The 27,337-nt window shown below is 37.6% G+C and overlaps 2 protein-coding genes across 3 annotated transcripts in view; both read right to left on the minus strand.

Moving 5' to 3' along the window:
• The window catches only part of LOC134535736 (serine/threonine-protein kinase OSR1), a 275,004-nt gene that overhangs the window by 14,568 nt on the left and 233,099 nt on the right, over positions 1-27,337 (minus strand). For both annotated transcript variants that reach the window (XM_063374969.1, XM_063374971.1), the window contains 2 exons: positions 21,247-21,351; positions 14,903-15,054 (listed from right to left, as the gene is read on the minus strand). In XM_063374969.1, the coding sequence (XP_063231039.1) occupies positions 14,903-15,054; positions 21,247-21,351 (257 nt within the window). The remainder of the gene's footprint in view (positions 1-14,902; positions 15,055-21,246; positions 21,352-27,337) is intronic.
• On the minus strand, positions 2,975-5,579 carry LOC134535739 (zinc finger BED domain-containing protein 4-like). The gene is made up of 2 exons (XM_063374972.1): positions 3,411-5,579; positions 2,975-3,317 (listed from the first exon to the last, which is right to left on the minus strand). The coding sequence occupies exon 1, from the start codon at positions 5,029-5,031 to the stop codon at positions 3,676-3,678; it is 1,356 nt and encodes a 451-aa protein (XP_063231042.1). The 5' UTR covers positions 5,032-5,579; the 3' UTR covers positions 2,975-3,317; positions 3,411-3,675.

Consider the following 27,337-nt stretch of genomic DNA (forward strand, 5'->3'; position numbering starts at 1 on the left):
ATTAATTAATTAATATTTCTTATAGTAAATGATTATTGAATTATGTAACGTGAGTTACTGTGTCCATGCACTGGGTTAAAGGAAGCAAATTTATTGCTAGCAAAGAGAGCATAATAGTTTTAGTTAACATCTATTACAAAGATAAAAGCGTAAAATTTTCATTTTACTGTATTAATATAAATAATAATGTAAACGTTTAGAGGAATCTGATTGTTTTGTTAACCAACATTAAATGTTAAATGAGAATTACTGAAAATGTGAACTTATGTGCTTTGTCTACATGCAAATATATTTGCATGCCAAGAGCATACTTAACCTCAGTACTGAATATTACAATATGGTATAATAAATTATTAATATTTAATTAATTTACATAAGGGGAAATGACTGTAACTTTGGTTGCTACAACTGTATGCATTTTATGTTCCTATCCTGTTATTATTTTATTTTGTGATTTTGTTCTAGAATGCCTTTAACTGCAGCTGAAAAGATGAGGAAGAAAAGGCAGAAACTTAAGGATGAGGGCAAGTACGAAGAGTACAAGCTAAAGCACAGAGAGACTACAAAGAAATACAGAGAACGAAAGAAGCTAAAAGAACAGGCATTAGGTAAGCGTGAGAAGAAAATAATGGAATTAGAAAGAAAAAAGCAAGGGAGGGAGAGAGTAGCTAAGTATAGAAAAAAATTGAAAGAAACTTCAAATCAAAACACTCCTGAAACATCTAATACTGCTTCTCCACCTTTTAAGAACTCATCTAGTCTAGGGAAGGCCACTGCTCGACTTAAAAGAGCACTTCCAAAATCACCAAGGAAGAAAACGGTTGTCATTAAGAAGTTATTTGAGTCTTATGTCCAGCCTCTGCCAACCAGTACAGCACCTTCCACAGCAAAATCTTTAAACCCTGATACTAGGAATGCTGTAATTCACTTTTACGAAAACGATGAAATTAGCCGCCAGGCTCCTGGACGGAAAGATGTAGTAACTATCAGAGAGAACAAAAGCAAGACAAAAATGCAAATTCGACACCTTATGTTTTCATTGGCAGAGGCTCATGCAATGTTTTGTCATGAAAATGGCACAGTCATTGGAAGGAGCAAGTTTGCAGAACTTCGGCCGAAGCATGTAATGTTGAGCAACAAGCTCCCTCACAATGTATGTTTGTGTCGTTACCACGAAAACTTTATTGACGCTGTTAATGCTCTCCACAAATTTGTGCCAGAGTTCCCAGAATACACTAACGACCTACCAAAATCTTTCGTATGTAAGGATGCCACAATAAATTGTTGGTTTGGCGAATGTGAGACCTGCAAAGATTTAATGCCTTCAAAACTTCATGAAATTTGTGCTGCTTCAGAGAACTCATCGGATGTGAATTGGTTTGTATGGAAGGAGTGCGACGGAAGACTATTAAAAGTGCAGGAAGACGGACAATTGCAGGATTTGGTTGATCATATACTTACTATTGGCCCACCATTCTTAGAACACTGTTACTTAAAGAGAGCACAGTCAAAAGCTTACCAAACAGAACGAGCAGCAGTTGAATCAACTCCACAAGTAGCACTCATTCAAGTAGATTTCTCGGAAAACTACACCTGCACGGCTCAAGATGAGATACAGAGTGCTCATTGGCAACATGCTCAAGTCAGTTTGTTCACAGCTGCTATATGGCATTCAGGAGTTGTTAATCCAGGATATGTAATTGCCTCTGATGTTCTTGACCATTCCAAAAACACAGTGATAGCATATATTCATAGACTTCTTGAAGAGTTACCACCATCAGTAAGTGATGTCAGGATTTGGTCTGATGGGCCTAGTTCACAGTTCAAGAATAGATACATCGCAGAAGCTATGATAACTCTTGCAAATGAACACAAGAAGAAAATATCTTGGAACTATTTTGCTACTTCACACGGCAAGGGGCCAGTTGACGGGATTGGAGGAGCCATCAAGCGTCAAATTTGGTTGAAAGTCAAGAGCAGGAAGTCAATTGTACATAATGCCACCGACTTTGTGAATGCAGTAGATCCATCGTCAAAGGTTCATGTGATTTTGATGAACAGTGAAGAAATTGTTCACAGAAATCACAAATTAAATGTGCCATCTTTAGTGAAGAACTGTAAGCCATTCCCAAATATTGCAAAGACACACAACTTAGAAATTTGTAATGGTGAAACTATAGGACACATAACTACAGCAGAAACTAAATTTGGTGAGAAACTATTTGAGAAACTGGTAGAAGATGTGATTAAAGTGGATGACTGGGTGGTTGTGAAATATGATAGTTTGCTATTTCCAGGAATCGTTACTGAAATAGATTCAGAAGATTACAAGGTGAACGTAATGACCAAAGAAGGTCAGCTGTGGAAATGGCCTGACACTAAAGACAAAATCTACTACAGTAGAGCTCAAATCATAAAAACTGTGAATCCACCAGTAATTGTAACTGCTCGTGGACATTTTAAGTTTGACTCTGTAATAATGTGAATTTCTGTATATAGTGAAACATTGTTTTACGCTTCTTGGGTGTTTTGTGTAATTAATTTATAGAACCCATAGCAATAGAACAAACAATATCCATAAAACTGACCAATGTTGGATGTTATTATTTTGTCTCTGTAACGTGAGTTACTGTGAAATGTAACGTGAGTTACTTTTTTAAAAAACTGTTATGTTATTATTTACAAACAAACAACTATATGTCACACTACCATATGTTCGTATAAGTTAGTTGAGTTACATATAAAATCCTAAAGCCAACACATTGTTTACCAGAGGAGAATTAATCACGTTTTCAACTAGTGATGCACCGATAAGGCTTTACCGATTACCGAAACGATACAGATAACCAACATAAACATCGGCCGATACCGATACAAACCGATTACCGATTATTTTATCACATTTTCATTTTCCAACAGCTAAATTAAACAAATAATAATATATCAAGCAATACTAAGAATTAAAATATCTTCACAGGCTTATATTATTTATTTTTATTCTTAAAAGTAAATATATCATGTGAAACACGCAGTTGACATTTAGTAGTCATAATTCAACACTGGCAAATTTGAATTTAAAAAAACAAGCTTTCTTAAGTTCTCAGGCAACATCCTGTTGCGCTTCTCTTGGAGAATGTTTCCTGCTGATGAAAACAATCTCTCTGAGCACACAGATCCAAGGGGTATTATAAGATTTTTCAGTGCTGCCTTCTTCAGATGTGGGTAATTTACATCTTTTAACCAGAATTCAATCGGGTCTGTCCCTAGGTCGAGTGTTGGCTGCTTCATGTAACTGTCCAGTTCTTCAATTACATTACCTGTAAATAATAAAATTACAAAATGACAAATATTTGGTTTAGCAATTAAATAATAAGATTTGTTGACTGTAGCACAGTGTATGTGGTACTTACCCCTAGTTGAAGCTGTTGTAGCAGCTATAGACTTATCAACCATTTTCTGGAACATCTGCCAAATTCCCTTCTGTGTAGCAGAAGGACCAGGTGAAGAAATGGCACATCTAGAAGTGCCAGTTGACTCAGAAGTCTGATCACATTTTTGCAGTGTCATGCTATCATTCAAACTATTTTTAACTGTTTCAATGCTGTCAGGATTTTGGAATGGATGGTGTTTATAACGAGGATCAAGCATCGTAGCTACTAGGAAAATCTCAGTCTTTTACAATTCACCAAGACGTGAGCCGAGTGAATGTTTCAAATCGGTTGCAAAAGATTTAGTGGCATCTTTAACGGCTTTAACCTCCATTATCTTCATTTCCAGCATGTGATTTAGGCTGTTGACTAGTGGTATAGCATCTGCTACAGATGCTTTTTCACTGCTGACTGTCTTGGTCACATCTTCAAAGTATGTAAGAAGATCTACTAATTGCTCGGCAAGCAACCAATTTTCAGCTGTAATCTGACACCTAAACTTCGAGCAATTTTGGAGAGCAACCGTGATGGAAAGACGCTGTTCTACAAGACGTCGTAACATATGAAGAGTAGAGTCCCATCGTGTCGCAATATCTTGAATAAGTACGTGCTGAGGTTCGTTTACCTTTTTCTGTGCATCGACAAGAATTTTTTTGGCTGCTGTTGAATGACTGAAATGCCCTACAATGCTCCTGAATGCCGCAAGCAGTTCACGAACTGGACGTTGATTCAGCAGCCCATCTTTGAGTACAAGCTGAACACTGTGAGCTAAGCATGGAATATTAGGCAGTTTGAGGTGATCTCTTACGGCACATTTCATATTAGATGCATTATCAGTAACAACTGCACATACTTTATAGCCTATCTCCCAGTCTTCAAATATGTGCAAGAGATTGTCTGCAATGTTTACTGCAGTGTGCAAATCACCATCAAAAGGTAAAACTTCAAGGCAGAAATGTACCTTCTGAGACAGCTCTGCTCCATGGGCTGTGACACTAATGAAATCATTCATCTGAGACGAAGCCTCACTTGTCCACAAATCTGTTGTGACAGCAACATTGTCAAGATTAGAAAGTCTCTCTCTAACTTTATTTTTCACTTTCTCATACATTTTTGGAATTACTGTATCGGCCATGTGTTTCCTTGAAGGAATGTTGTATCTCGGAACTGCTTTAGACATGAGACGCCCAAAACCATCATTATTCACAATGTCATATGGTTGCATGTCTACACATATCATTTCAGCAATCAATGTGGTAAATTCCTGAGCTCGTGGATCATTGGAATTGTACAGTAATTTCTTTTCGACTACGTCTTGCAGTGTTGGTTGAAGTAGACTTACTTTAACTTTCTTCTGAGAAGGGCCAGCAACCGAATGTTCCCTCTCAGTAGAACACGCCTGGCTTGTACTTTCTGCAAATGCAAATTGCTGAGGATGCCGTGTCTTAACATGATGCAACATGTTGGTGGTTGTGTAGCTTGATCGGCAAGAACCACCACGTGATATTACAGCACCACAATATAAACATATTGCTTTACTATCGTCTTCTTGGCTTGTAGTAAAATGTTTCCACACTTCACTTCTCTTTTCCCGCGTCGCCATTGTTTAAAACAGTCTTGTTTTCAGAAATACGTTTTCGCAATAATAAACATTTTGTTTAAAAACACAACACCTTCGGAATACTTCCATAGATTATATGATGTCAACAAAGACGCCAATAACAGGAAAGTTAGCCAACACTGAAGTTCGCAAACATTTGGTGCTAAAAAAACCGCTCTCTCCTTTCGGACGTTTTCATTATTTCTCACTATGATCGCTAGCGCTGCTAAACCTGATTGTAATCGTAACCACTTAAATGCTTTCTTATTCTAAAGTTGGCAGTACAACTTTTATCTGTATGCAGGTATCTATGGTTCTTAGTTGCGTGTTTACAAAATAAATAGCGGCGGGAATGAATACTAAATTAAAATAGTGAGTGTGCGCCTAATTTTTTTTATTTAAAATCTGGCGTAAGATATGCGGCGAAATATGTCTACGAAATCTGACCAGAAAATAAAGGATGCGTAAAATACAACTTACATCGGTATCGGTATTTAAATAATCGGTGATAACGATTAATCGGTAAAATGTAATTATCGGCGATTATCGTTAATCGCATAATCGGTATCGGAATCGGTGCATCACTATTTTCAACTCTGTTTGAAACTCTTGTCAATGAACTGTAATGTGAGTTACCAATAATACTTTAATCATAGTTATGTTTTTAACAATCAATATTACCAAAAATATATATGACTATGTTCTTTAAGTTATAAGCCTTATATAAAAAATATAAACAGTTAAGTTTGTTAAATAATTCAGTACTTTGTGTTATTTATTATATTGTTTTAATTGTCATTTTGTAACGTGAGTTACTGTGGAATGGACCAGCTGTGGTTTTACAGCTTCTCAACATTTCTATGAAATGAATGAGTGAGTGGTGTTACCATCTCCTCATCATCAAGGTCATTACAAGATGAGGAGTGACAACAGAATGGCCAGAGAAAACAGGAGTAACCTGAGTCACCTCACTGACACCCAGTTTCCTGGGTCATTCATTGAGTATCAATGTTTGGCCTATTTATGCCCACTATGGTTCTGTTAAAGTAATTATATTTTAACTGTTACAGTTAAATTTATTTTGCTAATGTTTGTTTCAGCTTATTTTAAAGTTACTTTTATTTAGTGTTCATTTTAACAGTTTATTTAGTGTATTTTTTAACTGGTTTGTTAGTGTATTTTTTCAGATAGTCTTCAGTTTCTTAGATAGTTTATGTTTTTAAACGAATGTTGCATGGGCAGCCACTTGGGGCACACGAGGTCACTCGGACAGTCTTCAGCTCAATGTGCTAAGGTCTGCAGGAATTGTATGAATTGGCTTGGTTTTCATATTTTTAAAGAAGATCTAATCACATAAAAAACAATATGTACATAAAACCAATTAACTAAAGAAATAAAAAAAGAAGCTTATTTTCCTTGAAGCAATATTTAATAGCTTAAAAATAATTAAAATTGTATCTGATTTAGTTGAAAACAGAATATTAATAAAATATAAATACAGTAGAATCTCGTTATAGCGAGCACGGTAATAGCGAGAACACGGCTATAACGAGGTATTTTTGAGGAATTTACGGCGTGATCGCTTGAAGCGCGCTTTTGTTATTTGTCTGCTTTATCTCCACCCCTCTCGCTCGCCACTAGACATCTTGCCGTTGACACCTGTCACATTCTTCAGCCGTGCAGTCGCCACCTAAGTGCGTGGCTTTAAAATAGAATCCCATCCTTTCTTTATTTTATCAAGCTTCCGTTAGTTATCTGTGCCGTGTGTAGACAAAGTTTGATATTGGAACAGAAACAACGTAAGAAAGTATTTTTTACAAATTAGAAATATGTATGTTTTGGTTTTTATAATCACGTATATTTTCACGTTTTTTGTTGTTGTTATCTTAAAAGAGATAATATTAAAAAGCCGCTCTAGTGAGATTTAATTGTTTCTTGGTTAACAAAAACTATTAATTGTTTATATTCTATTTATTATTATTTACACGACGTCATACTGCACGCGTACGCAATACGACTGGATTCGTTGCTGCAACATAACATAGCAAATTATGCGGTATCAGAAGTAACGAGTAACGTAACGATAGTAACGAGTACTAATTGTTATACAGTAAACTCCCGGTATACCGCGCCCCGATAGATCGCGGAATCGGGTATATCGCGGGTCAAACCATGTCCCCCAATCATAAATGAATAATAATAATAATAATAACAACAGTAGAACCTCGTTAATTCGTGATGGTCGGGACCGAGATAATCACGGATTACCGAATTTCACGGACTAGCGATTAAAAGCCCGGAAGGTCTTGTCAAGCTTCTCAGACACCGGCGTGCAGCTGGGTTAAGGCCAAGGTCATGTGACGTAACATCTACCGAGGCTTACTGCGCCTTGGCAGCAGATGGATAAAAAATAGTAAACTCTCCATTATTCGTGTTAATTGGGACCCGCCGATGCCCGGATAATTAAAATCCTGTAAAAAAAAAAGTAATAAACACGGATAATCCGTTCACGGTAAGGGCCGTCTTCGAATTAGTCTCGGCTTAAAAAAATACGGCACTGCCTAGCCATTAGTTCACGGTCATTTACAACAGCCGAAGAGAGAAAGATAAGATCGTGCTGAACTTGCACACATAAATTTTGGGTAGCCCCCCCCCCCCCCTTCCCCCCTCATCAAAACTTCGTCCAGCCGAATGCCAGCCAGACACGTCACTCGCCAGGCGCCTGCCGTGCGTTGGCGGGTGGAAACAAACAAAGGGAGACGGGAAGCAGAAGTCAGGACATCCCCCTCAAGTTTAAAGAGTGACAAATGTGACAGCTGAAAGGGGGGCGACACAAAGAGTCGGTACAAACTTCGTTGCAGAGTTTGGCGGCCCATGCGAAGGCTTGCAGTGTTTGCCGGCCGCCGGCCCGCGTGACGTTAATTTTAGGCGCTGACAATATTTACTTCTCTTTTTTTTTTCTGCACTTTTAAATCGTCCCGGATTATCCGATTCCCGAATTAGCGCGTCACGGATTAACGAGGTTCTACTGTAATAATAATGCAATAAATGGTTGACAGCCGATTAGGATAATTTTGCGTTGTCACTAACAAACTAAGCAACGGGCAGAAAAAAGCCTAGGCGTAGAAAATGTCCGCAGTGAAATTCTTAACAAGATATCTCCGTAAATTATTCCTCTATCTTGTAGTGTTTTCAAATTATGGTCCAATCCAGCCCAGTGTTATTTTCTGAAACACTAGTTCTTAACATTTTTTTTAACCCACAAATAAAGCATCGGACAGGGGACCCGATTAAGCCCACCGTCCAGCGACATTATCCAGCGTGACTCGGCTGGGGATTGATTTTGGATAGGTTTGGTTGACGGCAAGCGCTGGGAGGGGAGAGGCGAGCCGAGAATATGCGACCAAGACACCCGGGTAGACGGGAGGAGTGGAATATAAGCGCCAGAGATGAGAGGGGCGATTAAGCCGAAAGGGGGGAAGTCTGGTGACCTTGGAGTCGTTATCACGGCTGTCGGGGAGAAAGGTAGCCTGAATGTAGCTCGGCGCGCGGCAGAAAGCAGCTTCGTCGGCGAAGGCACCGCAGGGGAGCTCGATGTGCCTTAGTAGCGAAGTGTAGACGAACTGCGGGCTGGAACTTGCGGAGCTGTGGACTGCCGCGCGCGCAACGGAACTGAACAGCATCGGAATTCTGAAGGAAGAGATGGCGGCGCCTTCAAGTTGGGGCCCTGTTGGAGCCAGTGGTAGCCTGGGCGGCGCGACCTTCAACCGACCCGGGAATTTGGGGGGCAAGAGGGTCCGACTCGCAAGATACTTCATTCGCCTGAACGACTTACCCCCACCCTGGCTTGAAAGGTCGTTGGCTGTTGACTGGAAGAAGGAAGATGAAGATGGTGCAATGTCAGGCTGCCTTTCGCTCCGAGAGCCAGCAGTTCGAGCCGGTTTACTGGCTCGTCTGCCCACTTCTGTTTTAACTGTGGCTGCCTGGGCAGCTGTGGCTGGGCTGACGAGTGAAGTCGCCCGCCCCTGGGGGTGCTTGCGCCCCTGGTTAATAATAACCCAGGAGTTCCCAACCTTTAAATGCGGGCCGCAAGGCCCAAGCACCCAACTCCAGCATGGTTGATTTTTCAGCCCCTCCAACTCTTCTTACCTGGACCCTTCTTCCTCTTGTCCAGTAGTTACCTGCTTGCTTAATGCATGTTAATTGATCCCCGCATGAACCGGCCCAGGGTTTTCCCTGTGTCTATGCAGGTTTTACCTGGGTCACATTAGCTAGCTTTTAAGCTAGGCGACCAATGGGGCGTCAGTCATGGCGCCAATTGCAGCCATGGCTGGCCAGTAAACCCCAATAGCACACGATGCACGCGCCCTTGTCCTGCATGGTTAAAAACCCGCATGGTAGAGTGTATAGGCTTCGGCCTGAGACACACTTAGGTCCTCCCCTAACCTGGACCCTCCCCTACACACTTAGAATTAACTTAGGCTAGGAAAAAAATAAAATTTCTGGTGACCTTGAGTAGTTCACTCATTTCCGTCGGCACACTTCTCGTGGTCACGTGTGTTGACAAGCGGAGACATATAAATGTTTTGTTATAACTTGAACCTACATACGTAATATTATTCGTTGTATTATACACGTTCATCTTTTTACTTTGGTATAATGTTTTAACATTAAATAGTAAAGTAAATCAGCTAGCGTATTTTTAATCTTTGCCGAGGAATTCCCAGTGGTCCAATACTTACGTGAACCATACTGTACCACTTTTGCCGTGAGGTAGTAAACAAGCCCCGGATATGTTTATGTGTAGCGGACTCCCGACCTTTAACCAGAGGCTAGGGAATATAACACTTGCCGATCCGAGCCACACACACTCAGCAACTCGACACAGCGTTTGATGGAATAAGTAAAGACAACGTTTAACAGACTTTTTAATACGGCGCCACTTATTGCGCTAAAATTATTTTGGCGCAATTTTTGTATCCCACATGTGACCATTTATAATTTAATGTAAGCATGGATAACAAAGATTAGCCACTTTACACGATAGACGATTCTTTATTTTATATTGTACGAATGCTAGAATCGTTTTTCACGTATCTGCTGCATACTTCTGCAAAAGACACGCTATCTGTAAGTACGTAAATCTAGAATTTTTATTTTGTCAATCAAACTCGGTACTTTGCGATTCATATTCGGTTTGAAGTATTACTGTGGCCTTTCTATTTAGAAGACTTTGACCACAGAATCGTGTGTAACCGCACACACTGCCCTTACTTTGTTACGGACACTCAGACGAAGCAGATACTGTGGCTGACACCACGAGACTGGCAGCAGCTTGTGTGCCGCACGTGTGTATGGCGGCGTGTGGCGCGCTCGTAGGCCGTGCGACAAACTGTGCGCGGCACGCGGAAAAATAAAAACAATTCAACATTTAATATTTATCTTTAAAATTTATTATTTTTATTTTTTCACCCGCGTTTAGTGAAAACTGCGGATGCAAAGTCCGCACAAAGGCGGGCCGTCTATACTGTGCGTGCTTGCCGACCTATTAGAACACAGGCGGTGTTTTATGACTTTTGACCTTGGTCACATCGAAACATCGCGGTTATGCAACAACGCGGGTAAAAGTTATGTCCCCCGACAACCGCGTTAAATAGGGAGTGTACTGTAGTAACGAATACATACGGGTACACATTTTTTCGCTACTTTTACACCTCTAGTAGGCACTACCGTATTTATTTCCGAATCGCTAGGACAGTTTTCTTGTAACTTTTGTTTCGGTCAGTTGTTGGGGTATCTGTCCGAGAAAGGGGTGGTGATGGTTTGAGTTTAATCCCAAATTTATTTTCTAAAAAAGTTGACAGGTTTCTTTAAATGAAAAAAGTATAGTTTTCCAGCGACTATTTTGTTTGAGGCGTACGTGCGTTGCCGCACTCCTACTTTTTTGTAAGGAATTAAATCGTCGCGCTACACTAGCACCACCTGTTAGCAACATCCCGAACCAACATGGCCGCCAGCAGACAGCCCGCGTCGACGATAGATAGCAGGACAATGCTGCGTCGACCGCGGGCTGAGATGCTATACTTACGTGGCGTGGTAGGGTATTCTGGTTATTTTGACGCAATCGGTGATCACATCCGTACTTGTGGGGTATCGTTTTAAAGAGAATTCACACATCTGCTCTCAGAAATTAATATTTCGTTAATATAACCTGTTATTTTCCAATTATACAGGTTTAAACACAAATTTTATGCTATTTTCGGTTAATTTTTATTTTTTGGGGGCGAAATCTGTCCAATTCGGTTATAGCGAGGACACGGTTATAGCGAGGATGAAACCCGGAACCGTGACACCTCGCTATAACGGGACAAAAGATTATGCATGAGTATGTGCATTTGTGAATATTTCCATACCCATAGTTTTGCACAAGTCATCATGCTAGCGGTAAATTTTAAACAAAGAAATTAGTCATTATTAAATTATTATTTTTAATGAAGCCTGGGGTTTCAGTCACAGTGGTGTGACTTCAGCATGCATTCGAAGGTACTTCAATTAAATACAACCTGATAAAAAATATAGAAGTTAAGATGTTTTTTTTTGTTTGTTACTCCTCGGTATTGCCGTGTTTTATTGCATAATCGTGGCACATTTCATACTAAAATCACATCTGAAAAGTAGGGGTGCGACTATTACGCAAAAAAAAACTATTGTCAGGTAAAGTTATTCATAAAAACATAACCCATTCATGGAAAGTACGTTTATTCAAAAAGTAGAGTAAACAAAAGCACACCAAACAATTTAAATTAATAAGTCATGCTACAAAAACCTTCAACTTTCTTCAACTTTAAATAGAAAAACCAAATCTGTGACCAGAATGCGGGCATAAACTAACACATAACTATCGTCGTAGTACACACCACAAAAGAGTGCTGGCTATCAAAGGTAGTTAACTCAGCATTCAACAGAGTGTGTGCGTTGTATGCAATCGGCAAGATATCAATATCGATATTCGACTACGTGTGCGCGCTATATAAGGGAAGCAACATAACCAAATATGAATTATGTCAACTAGCGCTGGCTACATTTTTATAAGCGTACACCCCTGCGACGCAGACGAACAGATAAAGGTTATAATTAGGGCTGATCGGTTCCCACATTTTCAGTTCGGTTCGGCTCGGCTCGGTTTTTTGTTAAAAATGTCGGTTTTCGGTTCGGTTCGGTCACTACTTCAAAATTTTTCTTTGAGCTGTCATACCAAAAAAAATTCCACTATAGTATTTGATTACTTGCAATATCTTGCAAAAGTTTAATTTCTTAGGGGAGTCACTTTCTCAGCAATATAAAAGGAACAGAACAAAACAGTTTAGAACATTAATAATTAGTATTACATTAACCTTGTTGCCAGCTTCACTTTCATTTGAGTTTAACACCTAAATCTATTTAAGACATAAGTATAAAATCAGTGAAACTTACAAGTATCACATGTAAAAAAATAATTTATAACATTCATAAAGAGAAAACCTTGGAATCACCTTCACTATCATTTCAGTCAGACCCCTAAATAAATTTAACAGAGAAGTATAAAAACAATGTATCTTCCAAATGTTACTTAATTGTGTGTAAAAGTAACAATAAAAGTTAGCCTCTATGTCGGGAGTTAATGGACAAGCCAACATAAACAAACGTCTTAACCAAGAAAACGTCTTAACCTACCAGTGCATCAAAGGCAGAATGAATCATAATGACCATATTTTCAAAATACACAAGTAAAGTATTCATATTTAGTATGCGGTATTTACTAGGATTTTTTTTTCCGTCACGTGCGTAACATCATCATCTTTGCGAAACACGGGCAGTATTATTTTTAATTCCTTCGTCACAGATGTTGATAGTTGCCTCCAATTACCAAGACGTAGTGGCAAAAAAGAATTTTTATTTTACGAGAAATCAAATACTCTAGACTATAACGACGCAAAGCCGCAATAATCACGCGCGAATAGTAAACAAACTACATCTAAAGGGTCTGACGACATGCACATTCATTCTCCAACTGCCATTTGGAACGGAACTTGGAAGGCAACTAATCGATCCTAGCGCACGTATAGCGCATTCTGTGATGTGAAAATAGAACTGAGTGACGCCATGCGTCGTGAGCGCCCTGCAGAATACGGACGGAACTAAGCAATGCTACGAAACTTCTACCGTTTTAGCTTACGAACCGGAATTAAATAAATATTATTTTAGTAACGGAAGTGATATATTCTTTAAATAAGAAAAAACCATATATTTAAGAGAAAATAGTAGTATTCCGACAGAAACTTCTGACGTTAAACATAGGAAATAGTGAACTGTAAGAAACGCTTAGACTTTACTATCCCATGGTTAAAATGGCGAACATTAAGAGAATAGATGATTTAAACGTTTTATAGTGAAAAACTTAGCATGCGTCTTAAATGTGTTTTGATGTATTATGCAAGCGGTACGTTTCTTATCCAATATGAATGTTAAATACATTATTTGGTAGATACTTGAAGTTAGTTTTTAATGCCCTAATAAAAGCCGAATCATGGGTTTTTTCTGGGAATTCGGTTCGGCTTCGGTTTTTACTAAAATGACCGAACCGAACCGAAAATTCGGTCAACCGATCAGCCCTAGTTATAATGATTAAAAAAGTCTGTAAAAGAAAATTTATACATCAGACAACTTCGTATTTCTGTTAATTAAATAAGTAAGTGGTAATGTCAGAATAAATATTAGAATTCTACTTTAAAATACATTGTTTTCTATGGAAAAAAATTTCTACACAAAGCGCTCGGAATCTAATAGCAGGACCAAACATCATGCAACGTTTACACGAGCGAGAGGTTTTTTTAATCCAAATACCGGTGCAATGATTATGTGTAAAACATGGTAATTAAAGTATCACTACTTGTTTGTAATTTAATATTACTAGAATATTTATAAGCATATTATAAAAAAGAGTAACAGAAATACAGTGTTTTCTCGTATAATCGTCGCACATTTTATTCTAAAATCAAGTTTGAAAAGTAGGGGTGTGCCGATTATGAGGAAAAAAATTTTTTTGTTAGGTAAAGTTATTCATATAAACAAAACCTGTTAATGGAAAGTACGATTATTTAAAAAAAGGTGGAGTATACAAGAGCACGCCAAACAATTTATATTAATAATTCACTAAACAAAAACCTTTCTTCAACTTTAAATAGAAAAACCAAAACTCTAACGCGAACGCAAACCACTTGAATCTGACGTGAACTAACGTGTTGTAGTACACACTTGCCACGAAAGAATGCGGGCTATCAAATGTAGTTGTGCACGCGCTCTATACGGGAAGCAACATAACCAAACATGAATGATGCGCTGGCTACATTTTTATAAGCGGTACGCCACAGTAACGCAGACAATCAGATAAAGGAAATACCGTTTAAAAACGTCTTTAAAAGAAAATTAACACGCCAGACAACTTTGTATTTTCGTTATTTAAATAAATAAGCGGTAATGACCTAAATTAAATTTTAGATTATACCTACACCGCGGCGACGCAGACGATCAGATAAGGAAATAATGTTTAAAAATGTCTTCATAAGAAAATTTACACGCCAAACAACGTCGTATTTTCCCGTTAATTTATTAAGTAAGTGGTAATGACCGAATAAATATTAGATTTCTACTTTAAAATACATCGTTTTATACGGAAAATATACAAACACAAAGCGCTCGGCATCTACTAGCGGGACCAAAAACATCATGCGACATTTACGCGAGAAGTTTTTAACCCAATTTTGCCAGCCTAAAGTATGGTCGCGACGATCACGCGATAAAGCGCGGCACTACAGCAATACGGCCGTGCACTCGCCTCATCCTGAGCACGAGCACGACGGGGGCCTCGGGCGGGGCGGGCTCTCCCGGGACTCGGCCCGAGCCGGCCGCCCGCTCGTACTCCAGCAGGTCCTTCTCGCTGCCCGACGAGCCGAACGTCTCGATGTGGTTCATGGGCTTGTTCTCCACCTGCAACACGCCAGCGCACACTCCGTGTCTGCTTCTCCGCACAGGTGCTGTGGCGCACCGATACCGGTTGTCACGACTAAATACTACAAATTACTATTTCATAACATTCCGCTGTAATCAGATCTACCGATTAACTGTAACCGACAATTAACTGAACAATACTGATGCAGATAACACAGGCCAACAATGATTTTGGTGCCGGGGTATTTGGAGCTGATTTCATAAGAATTTGGTGCCCTGAATTCAAATATGCCATTAGATATTGACTTGGGGGTCAAATTTCTAAGAGATAACATTTTAGTGAAATGTACGTTTTACCTTATTTTAGGTTAAACCCATGAATCAAATCTAAAAATTAAACATGAAATTCTTATTATTGAATCACACAAATATAATACTATACAAATATTATATTATTCAAATATAATAATATTATACAAATGTTATTAGTATATACTAAAATTATTATATATACAAATATAGTACCAAGTCTATCAATGGAACCAACTAGTCATTCAACACTTTGGAAGCTCCTTTTTCATGAACTACTTAAGTATATCTCGGAACAGTCCCTTTTTAAACTCCAGCAACAATATGCCATCATGTCTGTGTTGATAGCAGTCCACCATAATATTAATATCTTGATGAGATCTTTCACCTTGCTCCTCACTGCTGTCTCCTAAATATTCAATAAAACGGTCCAGGTCGCCGTGTAAATAGTGCACTTTAATATTCATGTTGCACCCAAGGGATTTGAAAATTTTTGAAGTATATTGTTTACCAGTTCAACATGGTTTTCTGCTTTTCATTGGCCCAGAAAATTCCTGACAACTGCAACAAATGAAGTCCAGGATTTTCACTCAGCCTTATTCATGGAATTTATGAAGGCTTGGTCCTTAATTAATTTTCTTATTTCTGGGCCGTTAAATGTTTGGCTTTAATTTTTTCTTTACTCAAGTGAGGCATTTTTGTCCACTATAAATGCAAAGCAATATCCGTCCTTATCAAGAGCCTTTACAAACTGCTTCATGAGGCCCAGCTTGATATGAAGTGCAGGAAAGATGATTTTCTCTCGTTCAACTAAGGTTCCGTAATAAAGTTTTTTCCTCCAATGAGCATGTCTTCTCTCTTAGGCCACTCTTGTCTAACCCACATCAGGATGATTTACATAACTTCTACTGGCACTCATTTTTTTATCAACATGGATCTATCCTCCACGGCTAAAACTCACAAACTGACCTCATATTTAGTTGAAGCGACGAAGTGGGGACAAAGTGGGGATTCCTATCCTGGGGTATCCCAGTGACGAAGTGGCTTGAGCCTAGAGATGTAAAATACCCAGGTATATATAATTAAGGGTAAATACCTTGGGTACTTACCCAGGTAAATACCGAAATTTCATAAATACCTGGGTATTTTCATTAAATCAACGATAATTTTAATTTTGTCGAGTTTTAATAATTTCACAAAGTAATATGTTACATACATGATGTTAATGAAAGTATGTTGCAAACTTTAGCAGGTGATTCCTTATCAAAAACATGGAATAGTTATACGCTACCATTTTTTCCAAGCACAATTCTTACGGGGGAAAAGCAACAGTGTGAAATATTTAGAAAAACCAGGCAACTAAATTTTTATTTTGGGGAATAGCGAATAGGGTAACCTGACCTGACCTATTATTATCATGAAGGGTGACGAAAACGTAGAGTTTTAAATACTTAAACTTGATCCTGGTATCGACTCTGTCAGTGGTGACACATCGTGGTTATGATCATGACTTTGTAATACTTTTTCACTGCTTTTTTTGGTTGTACAAATCACTGTTTGAAAAGGTTTTACAATATTGCTGCAATAGAGAATTTTCTTCATATCTTCAGGACACTTGAAACACTTTTTTATATGATTTGTAATTTTATTAACATTAGAATGTTTGTATGTTTTACAACAGTATTTACATTCCACACCTTTACTCTGCTCTTTAAAAAAATTACAATTTGGCCCTTTCTTTTTCCCCATATTGAGAAACTCTTTAACAATGAAAATTAAAATGAAAACATGGTAAATTGAACACAAGAAGTAGTGAGGTTATGTATGTTTAACTTCCTTCACTGCATCATGTAACTCAATGAACAACATGGCTGCTAATATACAGTGGTTCAGTGTAGCCATATTCTAAAAACAAATGAAAACAAAAATTTCCCATACGAAAAAAATTTATGATTTAGATTTAGAATAACTAGCAAATTTTGTGAAAATTATAATCTGACATCATCCGGGCCTGCGGCCCTTTGAAGTCCGATATGCCACCGCCCAAACACCACCCACCCTCCATTCAAACCTCCCGCCTACCCGTGCGTACGTGTGCGTGCGTGTGCTCGCCTGGCAAGAGGGCGCTGTCGAGCCAGTGCGCCGTACCCCTAAAAACATAAGTATATGTAATTGTGTTGTTTGTTTTTATATTCCCTAAGTGCAACGTGACGGCAGATCGGCCGGGAGGGTTTTGTGTACTTTTATTTTCAAATAATGTATTAAAATATCATAGCGTTTCCGGACATTCCCGAGGAAACCCGAAGCCAGACAATAATTAAATTTAAATCTTATTATTATAATTTGTACAATCTTTTCTCTTTATTCATAAATTGTCACATGATTTTTAATGCATTCTTGTCATGTTAAATTGGTTTCCCGTGGCACGAATTCGCAAGTATCTTTTAACGGCAATTGTTTCGGCGGGAGGACGCCATGTTAGTCTAGCCGAGCCATGATCTCACCCCAGTCTTCCGCCATCAAACACCGAGAGCAGACGCATCAGCACTCCGGGGACCTCACCGCTTGTATTCTCTGCCAAGTAATTCTGTTAACTTTAATTTCGTCTCAATCACTTTCTTTTAGTCCTCGGAGCGGCTCTCGGTCGGGGGACTGCTTCATTAATTAGTTTACGGCCAGTCTTGGTCTTTTTCATCGTAATACGTAATTTAGTATGTGACCACGTGGTGGCTCATCACCCATAACCGATTCGTGCCGCGGGCATTTTGTACAGTTTCAACCGTGTACGTGTGTGAGCTGAATTAGCAGAATAAATCAGACGTGCGAATTTAACGTATTATTCTTTTATTTTCCATTTGTGTGACCACGTGGAGAGTGACGGCGTGTGGGACGCCTGAGAGCCCACGGCGTAGGTAAGAGCGTGCCCGACGCTGAGAGCGGGCAGGAATTAGGGCTAGATGTTTTCAAGGGGGGATATCACGTCTCACATGGGCGACGTCACGCCCTGAGTCAGGAGTCTCACCGGGTCCATGTGCTGTACCACGTGGTGGCGCCCACTAACAATCCACCTTAAAGTCAACTGATCGACCCCCCGCTTACAACAAGTGTCGCCACGACGAGTGGCTCAACATCAAATCTTAAATATTGAAATACATGCTGCTATATTTCATTAAAAATTTGAGTGTATTTTTTCACTTTATTTATGATTACTAAATGGTTTTATAAGGTTAATTTAGTAACATAAGCATAAAGTTACAGCAATAAAATAATGAACATGCCATATGATTATATACTTAAAAAGTGATTTTACTTTAAAAAACCTCATTTTGGGTATTTACCAGAGGCAGGGGTAAGTACCTAGGTACCATTTATAAATACCCTACCCACCGGGTATTTACCCAACTCACAACACTACTTGAGCCAAGAGGCGGGTTTACTTATTTTTTCACACTTATCTCAACAAGTACAGTTGAAAGAGGAAAAAAAAAACTAATTTCATACTTAGATTCACCACCCGAAATATAGCTCAAATCAGTTCCAAAATCCTAGGCAACAAATAATTTTATTTGTCTTGATGGCCAGAGCAAGCACAATGGGTAGTGGTGAAGAAGAAAAGAACATTGAATTTTCTTTACGTTGGAAAGTATTATTAAAAGTGGTCAAGCTTGCTGGACACAGCTTATCTGAATAACTACAAGCACTGCCTCATCTTGTCGCATAGGCCACTTTCTCACCGCAGTCCTTTCCTGTTTTCCAACACAGTAAATGACTGCAGTAGCAGTTTTCAATATTGACTTGACATGTAAAAATAAAAAAACCTCATTGTTACAACCCCATCTTTTACGAGTCTCTGTGTTATGACCCCTTTTCTAGGAACCATGAAGAATTTTTGCTGTCAAGCTGAAAATGTGAAGGAAATAGGCTGAAATTTCATTGAAACAGTGTTGCACTGTACTGCACTGCACATGGCCGGATATCCTTCCCTCTCTGCTTCTGTTATCACGTCTTGGATTCACGCTATTGCTGATTTAGTTTGTTTTTGATTATTGTTTATTGATGACTTAGTACTTTTTTTTAGTTCTATCTGGATATACTATAGGGTTGATTTAATGAACAGTGATTGACAACCTATGATGTTATGTATCTTTATCTTTTCAATATTTTCCCCCCAAATAATAAAAGGACTTACTATTTGCGCAAAATGAATAGAAGGTAGAGCTGTGCGGGATCCTAGTATTGGAAAGGCTTAGGAAGCTTGTATGGTGATCCTGTCCTGCTGGAGCGTGAGCAGTGAGACGGCGAGGCGTGTGGGAGATCCACCATCGAGCCCAGCTCCAGAGACAAGAGTGAACTTTTCACTAAATGGAAGAGTGATTGCCTTTTGGACATACATTTCAAGTGTTGTAATTAAATAAATAAATAGTGAAATTCCTGCAAATAGTAGTAAGTAAATATAACCATATTTAATTGATTGTGCTATCCTTTTCAAATCTGTTTTTCCACTCGTAAAAATACAATGCAATAAAGTTGCCAAGCACTATTGTCATTTTAAGATTATAAACTCCTTGAAAAAGACATACATTTCTCATTAAAGATACAAAAATCTTTCCATGATATTCTTTGTAAATACATTTTTGTTTTCATAAACGATGGGTTGAATCCCAATTTTCTTGAATCTGAATTTTTAACCAGAATCTCAAAGAGTACCTGGAATCAACACCATGAATTCAAATCCAGGTTTTAAGTCAAAATTGAAATAATGTGCAATAAATAAAATATTTTAACAAAGATAACATGCTTTTTCATAGCACATGTTTGTTGCTGAGCTTGTTAGCTACATTTCAAATGATTTTACAGTATTTTAAATGTTGCTAACCTATACCAACCATACAATAGCAGGTTACTATATTTATATCTAACTTAACCATTTGATGAAAATGCTAAACTCTTGAAGTATCACAATGCCATCTTGGAGACTGATTTGAAAACATGTTAGAAAATTAATAATAAATCTTTTCAAAACTCTAAATTAAACTCCCCCCCCCCCCCTTTTTTTCTAAATTAAACAATAATTAACAATTAATTTTACAAAATAAAAACAGTTTTGGGTTACAGAAACTTTCCCAAAGTAAATACATAAGATCAGCTCCATAACATTCTTAAATTCAACTAAAAAATTAAAATAACATACTGTTAAATCATTAAAACATGTGGTAGGTACTAAAAGAAACAGTACATCACTATATCTTTTGGCATAATCTAAACCTCGAATACATGAATGTTATGAATACTGGAACTTTGGTGGGATTCAAGGATTAAACCGGCCTATCCATAGATTACATGAATGAACAGTATTCTACTGATCCTGCGAGGTTCAGAGTAAGTGCAGGCCGCTGCTAGGCGCTGGGCACCGCTACTTGTGTGGCCCTGCTAGGCGCGGGGCCTCCCGGGCCTTAGAGCCACCCCTGTTTGCTCTCTGTTACTTGCTGCATTTATCAGGGAAGATGTCAAAAAGAATGTTCGTTTGTTCATATATTTAAAAGTAATTTTGAACAATGAACAAAAAATATTAACATTTTTATGTACAACACACCTCATTTAGGTTCTGGCAACATTCTACATTTGTGGTATATGCCCCTGTTGAACAATTTTCTAATATTGAGCTCATATGACTTAATACCTACATACTATTTAACTTATCAGATCCAGACTTGGTTATTAATAGCTATAAAATAATCTCTAAAAGGTATTTAAAATAAAAAATTCCAAGTAATATACTTCAGAAGCAATGTTACTCAGAGCATCCTTTAACCTTCTGGGACAGGACTCTGTAGTTAGAATGAGGTGACAGTGTACTTCCATATCTAAGCAGTGGCTGATGGTACCATCCAGCAGGTCCGTGGGAGGAACGGAGCGACTCACCTCTTCCTCCGAGGACTCCCCGCCCTCTTCCTCCGACGACCACACCCACTCTCCCGTCACCGTCCGGTGCAGGCGTCCCGACGCTCCCGGCTGCCGCTTCGACGCCTGCAACACCAACCTCCACGCTTCAGAACCTTTTTACATTTAGTATTAGTATTTAGCCAAACTGTTGACAAACAATAAAATAATTTAAAAATGTTGTCAATGCTCTGCACTCTATATACAGCAATCATTATAATTGTTATAAATGATTGTTACCACCTGGATGGACTAATACAAAACACAATGTAGGGAAATTGAGGGGCAAGTCAGTCACAGAACAAGGTTCAAGAACCACTATACAAAAAAATTGTAATTTTAATTTAATTTTAGTGATATTTTCCTGAAAATTTTAAAAATATAAATTAGAGAGATTATGGAAAAAACAATTTACCACCTAACTCCATGTAAAAATTTTGCAAGCAAATTTAATGTGATAAGACACTAACCCCTGATGGTTTGTCAATGTAAAAGAATGAAATGTGAAATATGTGCTAGTTTAAAAACTCCATATTCCTTAAACCTTATAGAGATTTTATGCTTAAGTACGAGATTTCAAAGCAAATATCCAAAATTAAAATGTACTAATAAAATCAATTGAAATACATACAGCATAATACAAAGCTGTATGAACCTAGTTTAAAACACTGCTAGTGGCACCAACCAGCGACACACAGTAAACAAGCAACAAGCTGCTGCGGACGTCGTGCCGTGCCGCGCACGGGCAGGCTGGAGCGGTCTCTGGGTACACACGCGGTCTTGCGCTAGTCGTAGGGCCAGGCCCTCACGTCTGGGTCACTTCTAGTCCGTGCGTGTGTCCCCGCTCTGCATGGCTCACCTGGTGGCTGCATTGTCTTGGCTAGTCTGGTGGGTTTACTTCTTTTCCAAATTTGGTTTTGGCTCGCCACTGTCAAAATGTGCTTTACGTTAGTTGACCCCGACGTTCTCTTGTTGAACAAAGTGAGCCATGTCAGCCCGCGGGGCACATAGCTTGTATTTGCGTACATTCACACCTACTTTTTACATTGGTACCCCCTGCTTGTTCTATCAGTGCGGATCACTGATCTATGCTTGTTGTCATTAGTGATGGGTAGTGGAAAGTTTCCAGTCGGAAATTTCCTGCCGAAAACTTTCAAAAATGGAAAATTTACAGACCTCATGGATACTTTGAAAAAAAGTGGAAACATTGAATTTTTTTTAGCTGTAACAGTTGAGTGCTGTTGAGTATATATGCAAAATTTCAACCGATATGGAACACATTGAATAAGGTATAGTTTTAACAGAGTTAGCTCAGTACCGAAGTAGAGAAGGTATGTGGGCCAAAGAATTTCTTTGGATGGCGCTTGAAAAAGGTAAAATTGAACCCTGTACTTGGTGGAAAGGTCTGTGTGGTCATACACAGCTGTCAAAAGTAGCAAACAGAATCTTAGGTATGCCAGTAACCTCTGCTGCTACAGAGAGGTCTTTCAGTACACATTGTAGTATACATACAAAACTAGGAAACCACTTGACCACTGAAAGAGCAGGTAAAATATCATTCATTTCCCACAACTGGAAATTGTGTCACCACATCCTGGAGGACATTGAAAAATTGGAAAGGAAAGATTCTATTACTGTCATTGTGGAAGACAAATGTGAGAAAGTATAGCAGAAGAAAAAACTACCACAGTGTGTTTTAAAAGAAGACAGTGCATCTTGTTCTAACAATGAAACAGAAGAGGAAGAAAACAGTGATTTCAGTTATGAGGACAATGATGATTTCATTGGTTTCTAAGACCCAATATGACTTAAGTAAGGACATGTTTGTTTCCAATTCAGTTAAAACTGTAACATATGTATGATTTCTTATTATGAATGCAACTAATTGTTGATCAATATTTTTTTAGTGTTCTATTTGTTACAGCTTATTTGTCTTTATTTCCAATCAGTTGATAAATTGTAATAATATAGTGTTAATATTTTCAAATCTATGTAGTCAAATATTTTAACTGTTATTGACCAGGTAATTGTTTTTTCAGAAGGAATCATTTCTTTTAAATCTGCAGTTAAGTATTCTTTACCTTAATTTTTCTTCCACTACATTAGCTTTTTGTAATGTTGAAAGCAGCTGATTAAATAATTTTCAGATTTAAAAACTGATTAGGCCTACTTGCAATGAATTTGTGAACTGTATTTTTAAAAAGAATAATTCCACCTAAATGTTGAAATTAATTTAGAACAGCACCCACAGTAAATTCTACATCGCTAATGAAAGATATTTTAGTGTCCTCTTAATACTGCAACTATGAATATTGTATTTTACAATATTAAAATTTCATACAGTAGAGACAGTCACATGTCTAATTCTCTGAAATGGTTATTTATAAACCAACATCAAAGATTCCTAAAATTTCCTATGTTTTTCGGTTTTTGGAAAGTTTCCATGAAAATTTCCAGGAAAATTTCAGATAGATAAAATTTTGGACATTTACCCATCCCTAGTTGTCATCTAGGGAATCAGTGTGACGCATGTCTTAGCTTGAGTTGCTAACTTTCGTATTTGTAATCTTGTAGTCTGCCCTGAGTTGGATTTTATAATATGTTTTCTGGCTAGCTAACGCACAGAAGGGTATACGTAGCTCAGTCCTGATGAGCACAGTTAATGATCACACCGCTTATAATGGTTATTTCTTATTTATATGCACACATATATAGTTTCTCTTTTGATGTAATGGTACTGACCTGGTTGTATATATTATATTTTGTAGTTTTGATTAACATGTAAAGATTATGTTGTAGCATTGCAGGACAGTGCCTTCCCTTTTTTTCTTTAAGTTTTTATGAATAATATGTTTTAACAGTAATACAGTATGTAAGTTGTTTAAACAATAATTTTCAGGCATCATAAAATAACTGAGGTACGTGTGATAAATCATTGAAACTTACTATGAATCTTTTCAAGTAATTTTGATGATAATATTTTACTGTTTATAATTGTTTTCCATGTTAATATTTATGTTTGCTTATGTTTTATTAATGTACTCTCTCAATTAATTACCGTTTCTAATATTTGTGTATTGTTTAAGCCTATTTGCTTTATTATAAAACAGCCATGTAACTGTAAATTTACGGAATTCTACCAAAATAATTACATTTTTACATGTTTTAAAATGGTTTTTAAGCTTTAAATATTTTGTTTATATGCGCAAATGCACTGTAACGTATATGTATTTTGTATTTTTGTCCGTGGGATGTTAAAATTATGTGAGCCAGTTGCATGGTAGTTAGAGTGAGAAAGAAAGGCGTGCGTCGACACAGTGACGCCAAGGTGATAAAATGATAATGATGCATCCGGTGTAAGACAGAGACAGAGAGGGTTCATACACTTCCTGGAAAACCTGGAAAACCAGGAATTTCAAAAAACAGTTTCCAGTACTGGAAATGTCCTGGAATTCGCAAATAATTGTAAATTGTCCTGGAAATTTTATCGGTATCCTTGAAATTTTATTTTGCACACTCTGTGTTACAGTAAAACACTTGATTAAATAATTTAAGTTTCCTTTAACTGAAGTAATATCTCCGTCCGTGCAGCATGTATCGTAAACAAACATAAATTCATAGATAACATGTCGTGAAGTAGACGTTCATCTATAAACTAAAAAGGGTAATACACGAACTTGCACTTTAAAGCTGTTTTTTTTTATTTCAGTGTTTCCACCAATGTGATTTTTTTTTGTGGATTCCCAAAGTTATTGATCAAAATTAATATGAACATTATATATTAATGCAGAGATACTAGTAAAAACATTTTTAAAGCCATTAAAATGAGAAAATTATAATTTACTTAGTCAGATCTGTACATAATTCTAACTTTTATATTAATTTGTCAGTAATACTCTTAGCAAAAAAAAAAAATCACAGTTTCCTTCGTGTCACAAATCATAAAAATATATTTACAGCTGCAAAGCTTTCAAGTTGATATTTTCCTTTTTCTTTCCCATGGATCCGAAGGTATTAAAAAAGTGTTTATATACGCCGCATTCTCCACGTAAATGATTTGATTTTTATTTACTTTCACATTCGGCCCGATATAGTAAGTAATATTCTTATGTTGGCCGAAATTACGTCCCAAAGTTGTACTTCATGACATGTTAATTTTAGTCATGAATTTGAGTTACTGGCTGGTAGTGTTATCCATAGGCCACAGCAACAAAAAAAAATGGCTGTGATGACCGGCTTACTTTTATTCATGTAATTAAAATGAATCAAAGTGAAGTTTAAGTTGTTAAATTTAAGTAGAACTTTGTATCTTTGCATTTATGTGATGTTTAACAAATGTAAATATGTTGATAAGCCGTTGCTTAATTAACCGCGAAAATGTTTAAGTGATTTTTACTGGTAGTGTTTCTATGCAGTGTTAATATTTTCACCAGATTTTCTTGGCGTGAGTTTATTAAATATGAGTGCCTCTGCTAGAAAGTGTAGTTTCAGGATAGAATGGTTGTCAGACCCCAAATATAAACAGTGGTTAGAAGAGAATAAAACAGATTGAAATGTGGTTTTCTGTAAACTATGTAAAAAGAATGTTGATATTGCAAATATGGGTGCATCAGCATTACAGAGTCATATGAAATCAGGAAAACATGTAAAAATGATTGAAGTATTACATACAACTAAGTCAGTAGGTGATTATTTTAAAATTCCCAATGCATCCACAGTAAAGGAAAATGCTGCTGCAAGTTCATCTCAGAATTGCATTCATAGTGAGCCAGAGTCTACCGTTTGTGATGTGTAGTACCAAAAACTAAGTTTACATGTTGTAAAACGGAGCGAGAAAAGGTAGATGTAAAAGTAAAGAAAATAGTGACTTTTAAAAAAATAAAACGGATCTTAGTAACTTTGAAAAAAAAAAGAAGTAACTTTTAGTGCCTCGCTCCGTCCGAGCCCTGCAATTACGACATTCCACGAACTGAAAAACTGCATAACAGTACATTGACGGGTTTCAAAGTATTTCAACTCACTTAACTTAGTAAAAAAATTACCTTCTTCCAGACGTGGCCAAAGTGACTCAATTGATGGCAAATAAAACAAGTGCTACAAATATTTCACACACTTACTTTTGCAAAAACATAAGTAAAAGGAAGCTCCCATCAATTTCGCAGTGACTCAACTTTTGCGTCTATTGCACTTGCTTCAGAACGAGCCAAATCCAACACTCGAACCTTCTTCAACTGCAATGACTTGATCTCCTCTTCAACTCTTCTTTTTCTGCCTTCTTCTTGTCTGTAGCTTCCTTTTCTTTTTGTTTTGTTTGCAGGGCTTCCTTACGCCTACAACTAGCATTTCTTACATACTGTAACATGGACTTGGTGATATCAACATGCTCTACACCTCCAGAACGTTGAACAAAGTCGTACATCTGTCTTTGTGCGATCAGTATTTCTTCCTGCAAGTTTTCAATCAGCAGATTAGAATTCACTGAAAATCCTCTTTCCAATGATGCATTTCAATGGGAAAGTACCAACATCATCTTCACAAACTTAAGTGATCAAGTCTTCTCGAGAAAAAGACAAGAACAGTACTTCAGAATCTTGCGAGGAACATACCAACTGATTTGATCACTCAATGTTATCAGCTTCTTGTCCTGATAGCCACCTGTTTTGAAGACAACATTCTAAACTGTAATTCACACGCTGTTTCCTCACACCCAAATTTAAAGCCACAGACGGACATAAGCAGGAAATTCCCTTGGTAAGTTTGTACTTCAGGGGACTTTTGTCTTGAAGTTTTTTTACCATAACCTTTAGACAAGTCCTAACATCATTTTTCAGTAACAGGAAAGACTTTTATGGTACTTTCTTGATGGCATGGCGTACTGCATAACCCAACTTGATATTGTTAGCAGTCAATAGATTTTCCTGGTTATCTACATCCAATCGAGATACATTGCGTTTCTCCCTAAAGCTCTTCAGTACCTCTGGTTTCAAAAACTTTCCTGCCAAAGCTAAAATGTCTACCAGTGAATCATAGAGAAAAGGTGCCATGGGTGCTTCACTTTGGAACATTGTAAGAA

The sequence above is a fragment of the Bacillus rossius genome, chromosome 10 (assembly GCF_032445375.1).
Source record: "Bacillus rossius redtenbacheri isolate Brsri chromosome 10, Brsri_v3, whole genome shotgun sequence".
NCBI lineage: Eukaryota > Metazoa > Arthropoda > Insecta > Phasmatodea > Bacillidae > Bacillus > Bacillus rossius.

Bases quoted from the DNA above. Each gene is read 5' to 3' on its own strand.
- LOC134535739 (XM_063374972.1), bottom strand. From the start codon at position 5,031: ATGGCGACGCGGGAAAAGAGAAGTGAAGTGTGGAAACATTTTACTACA.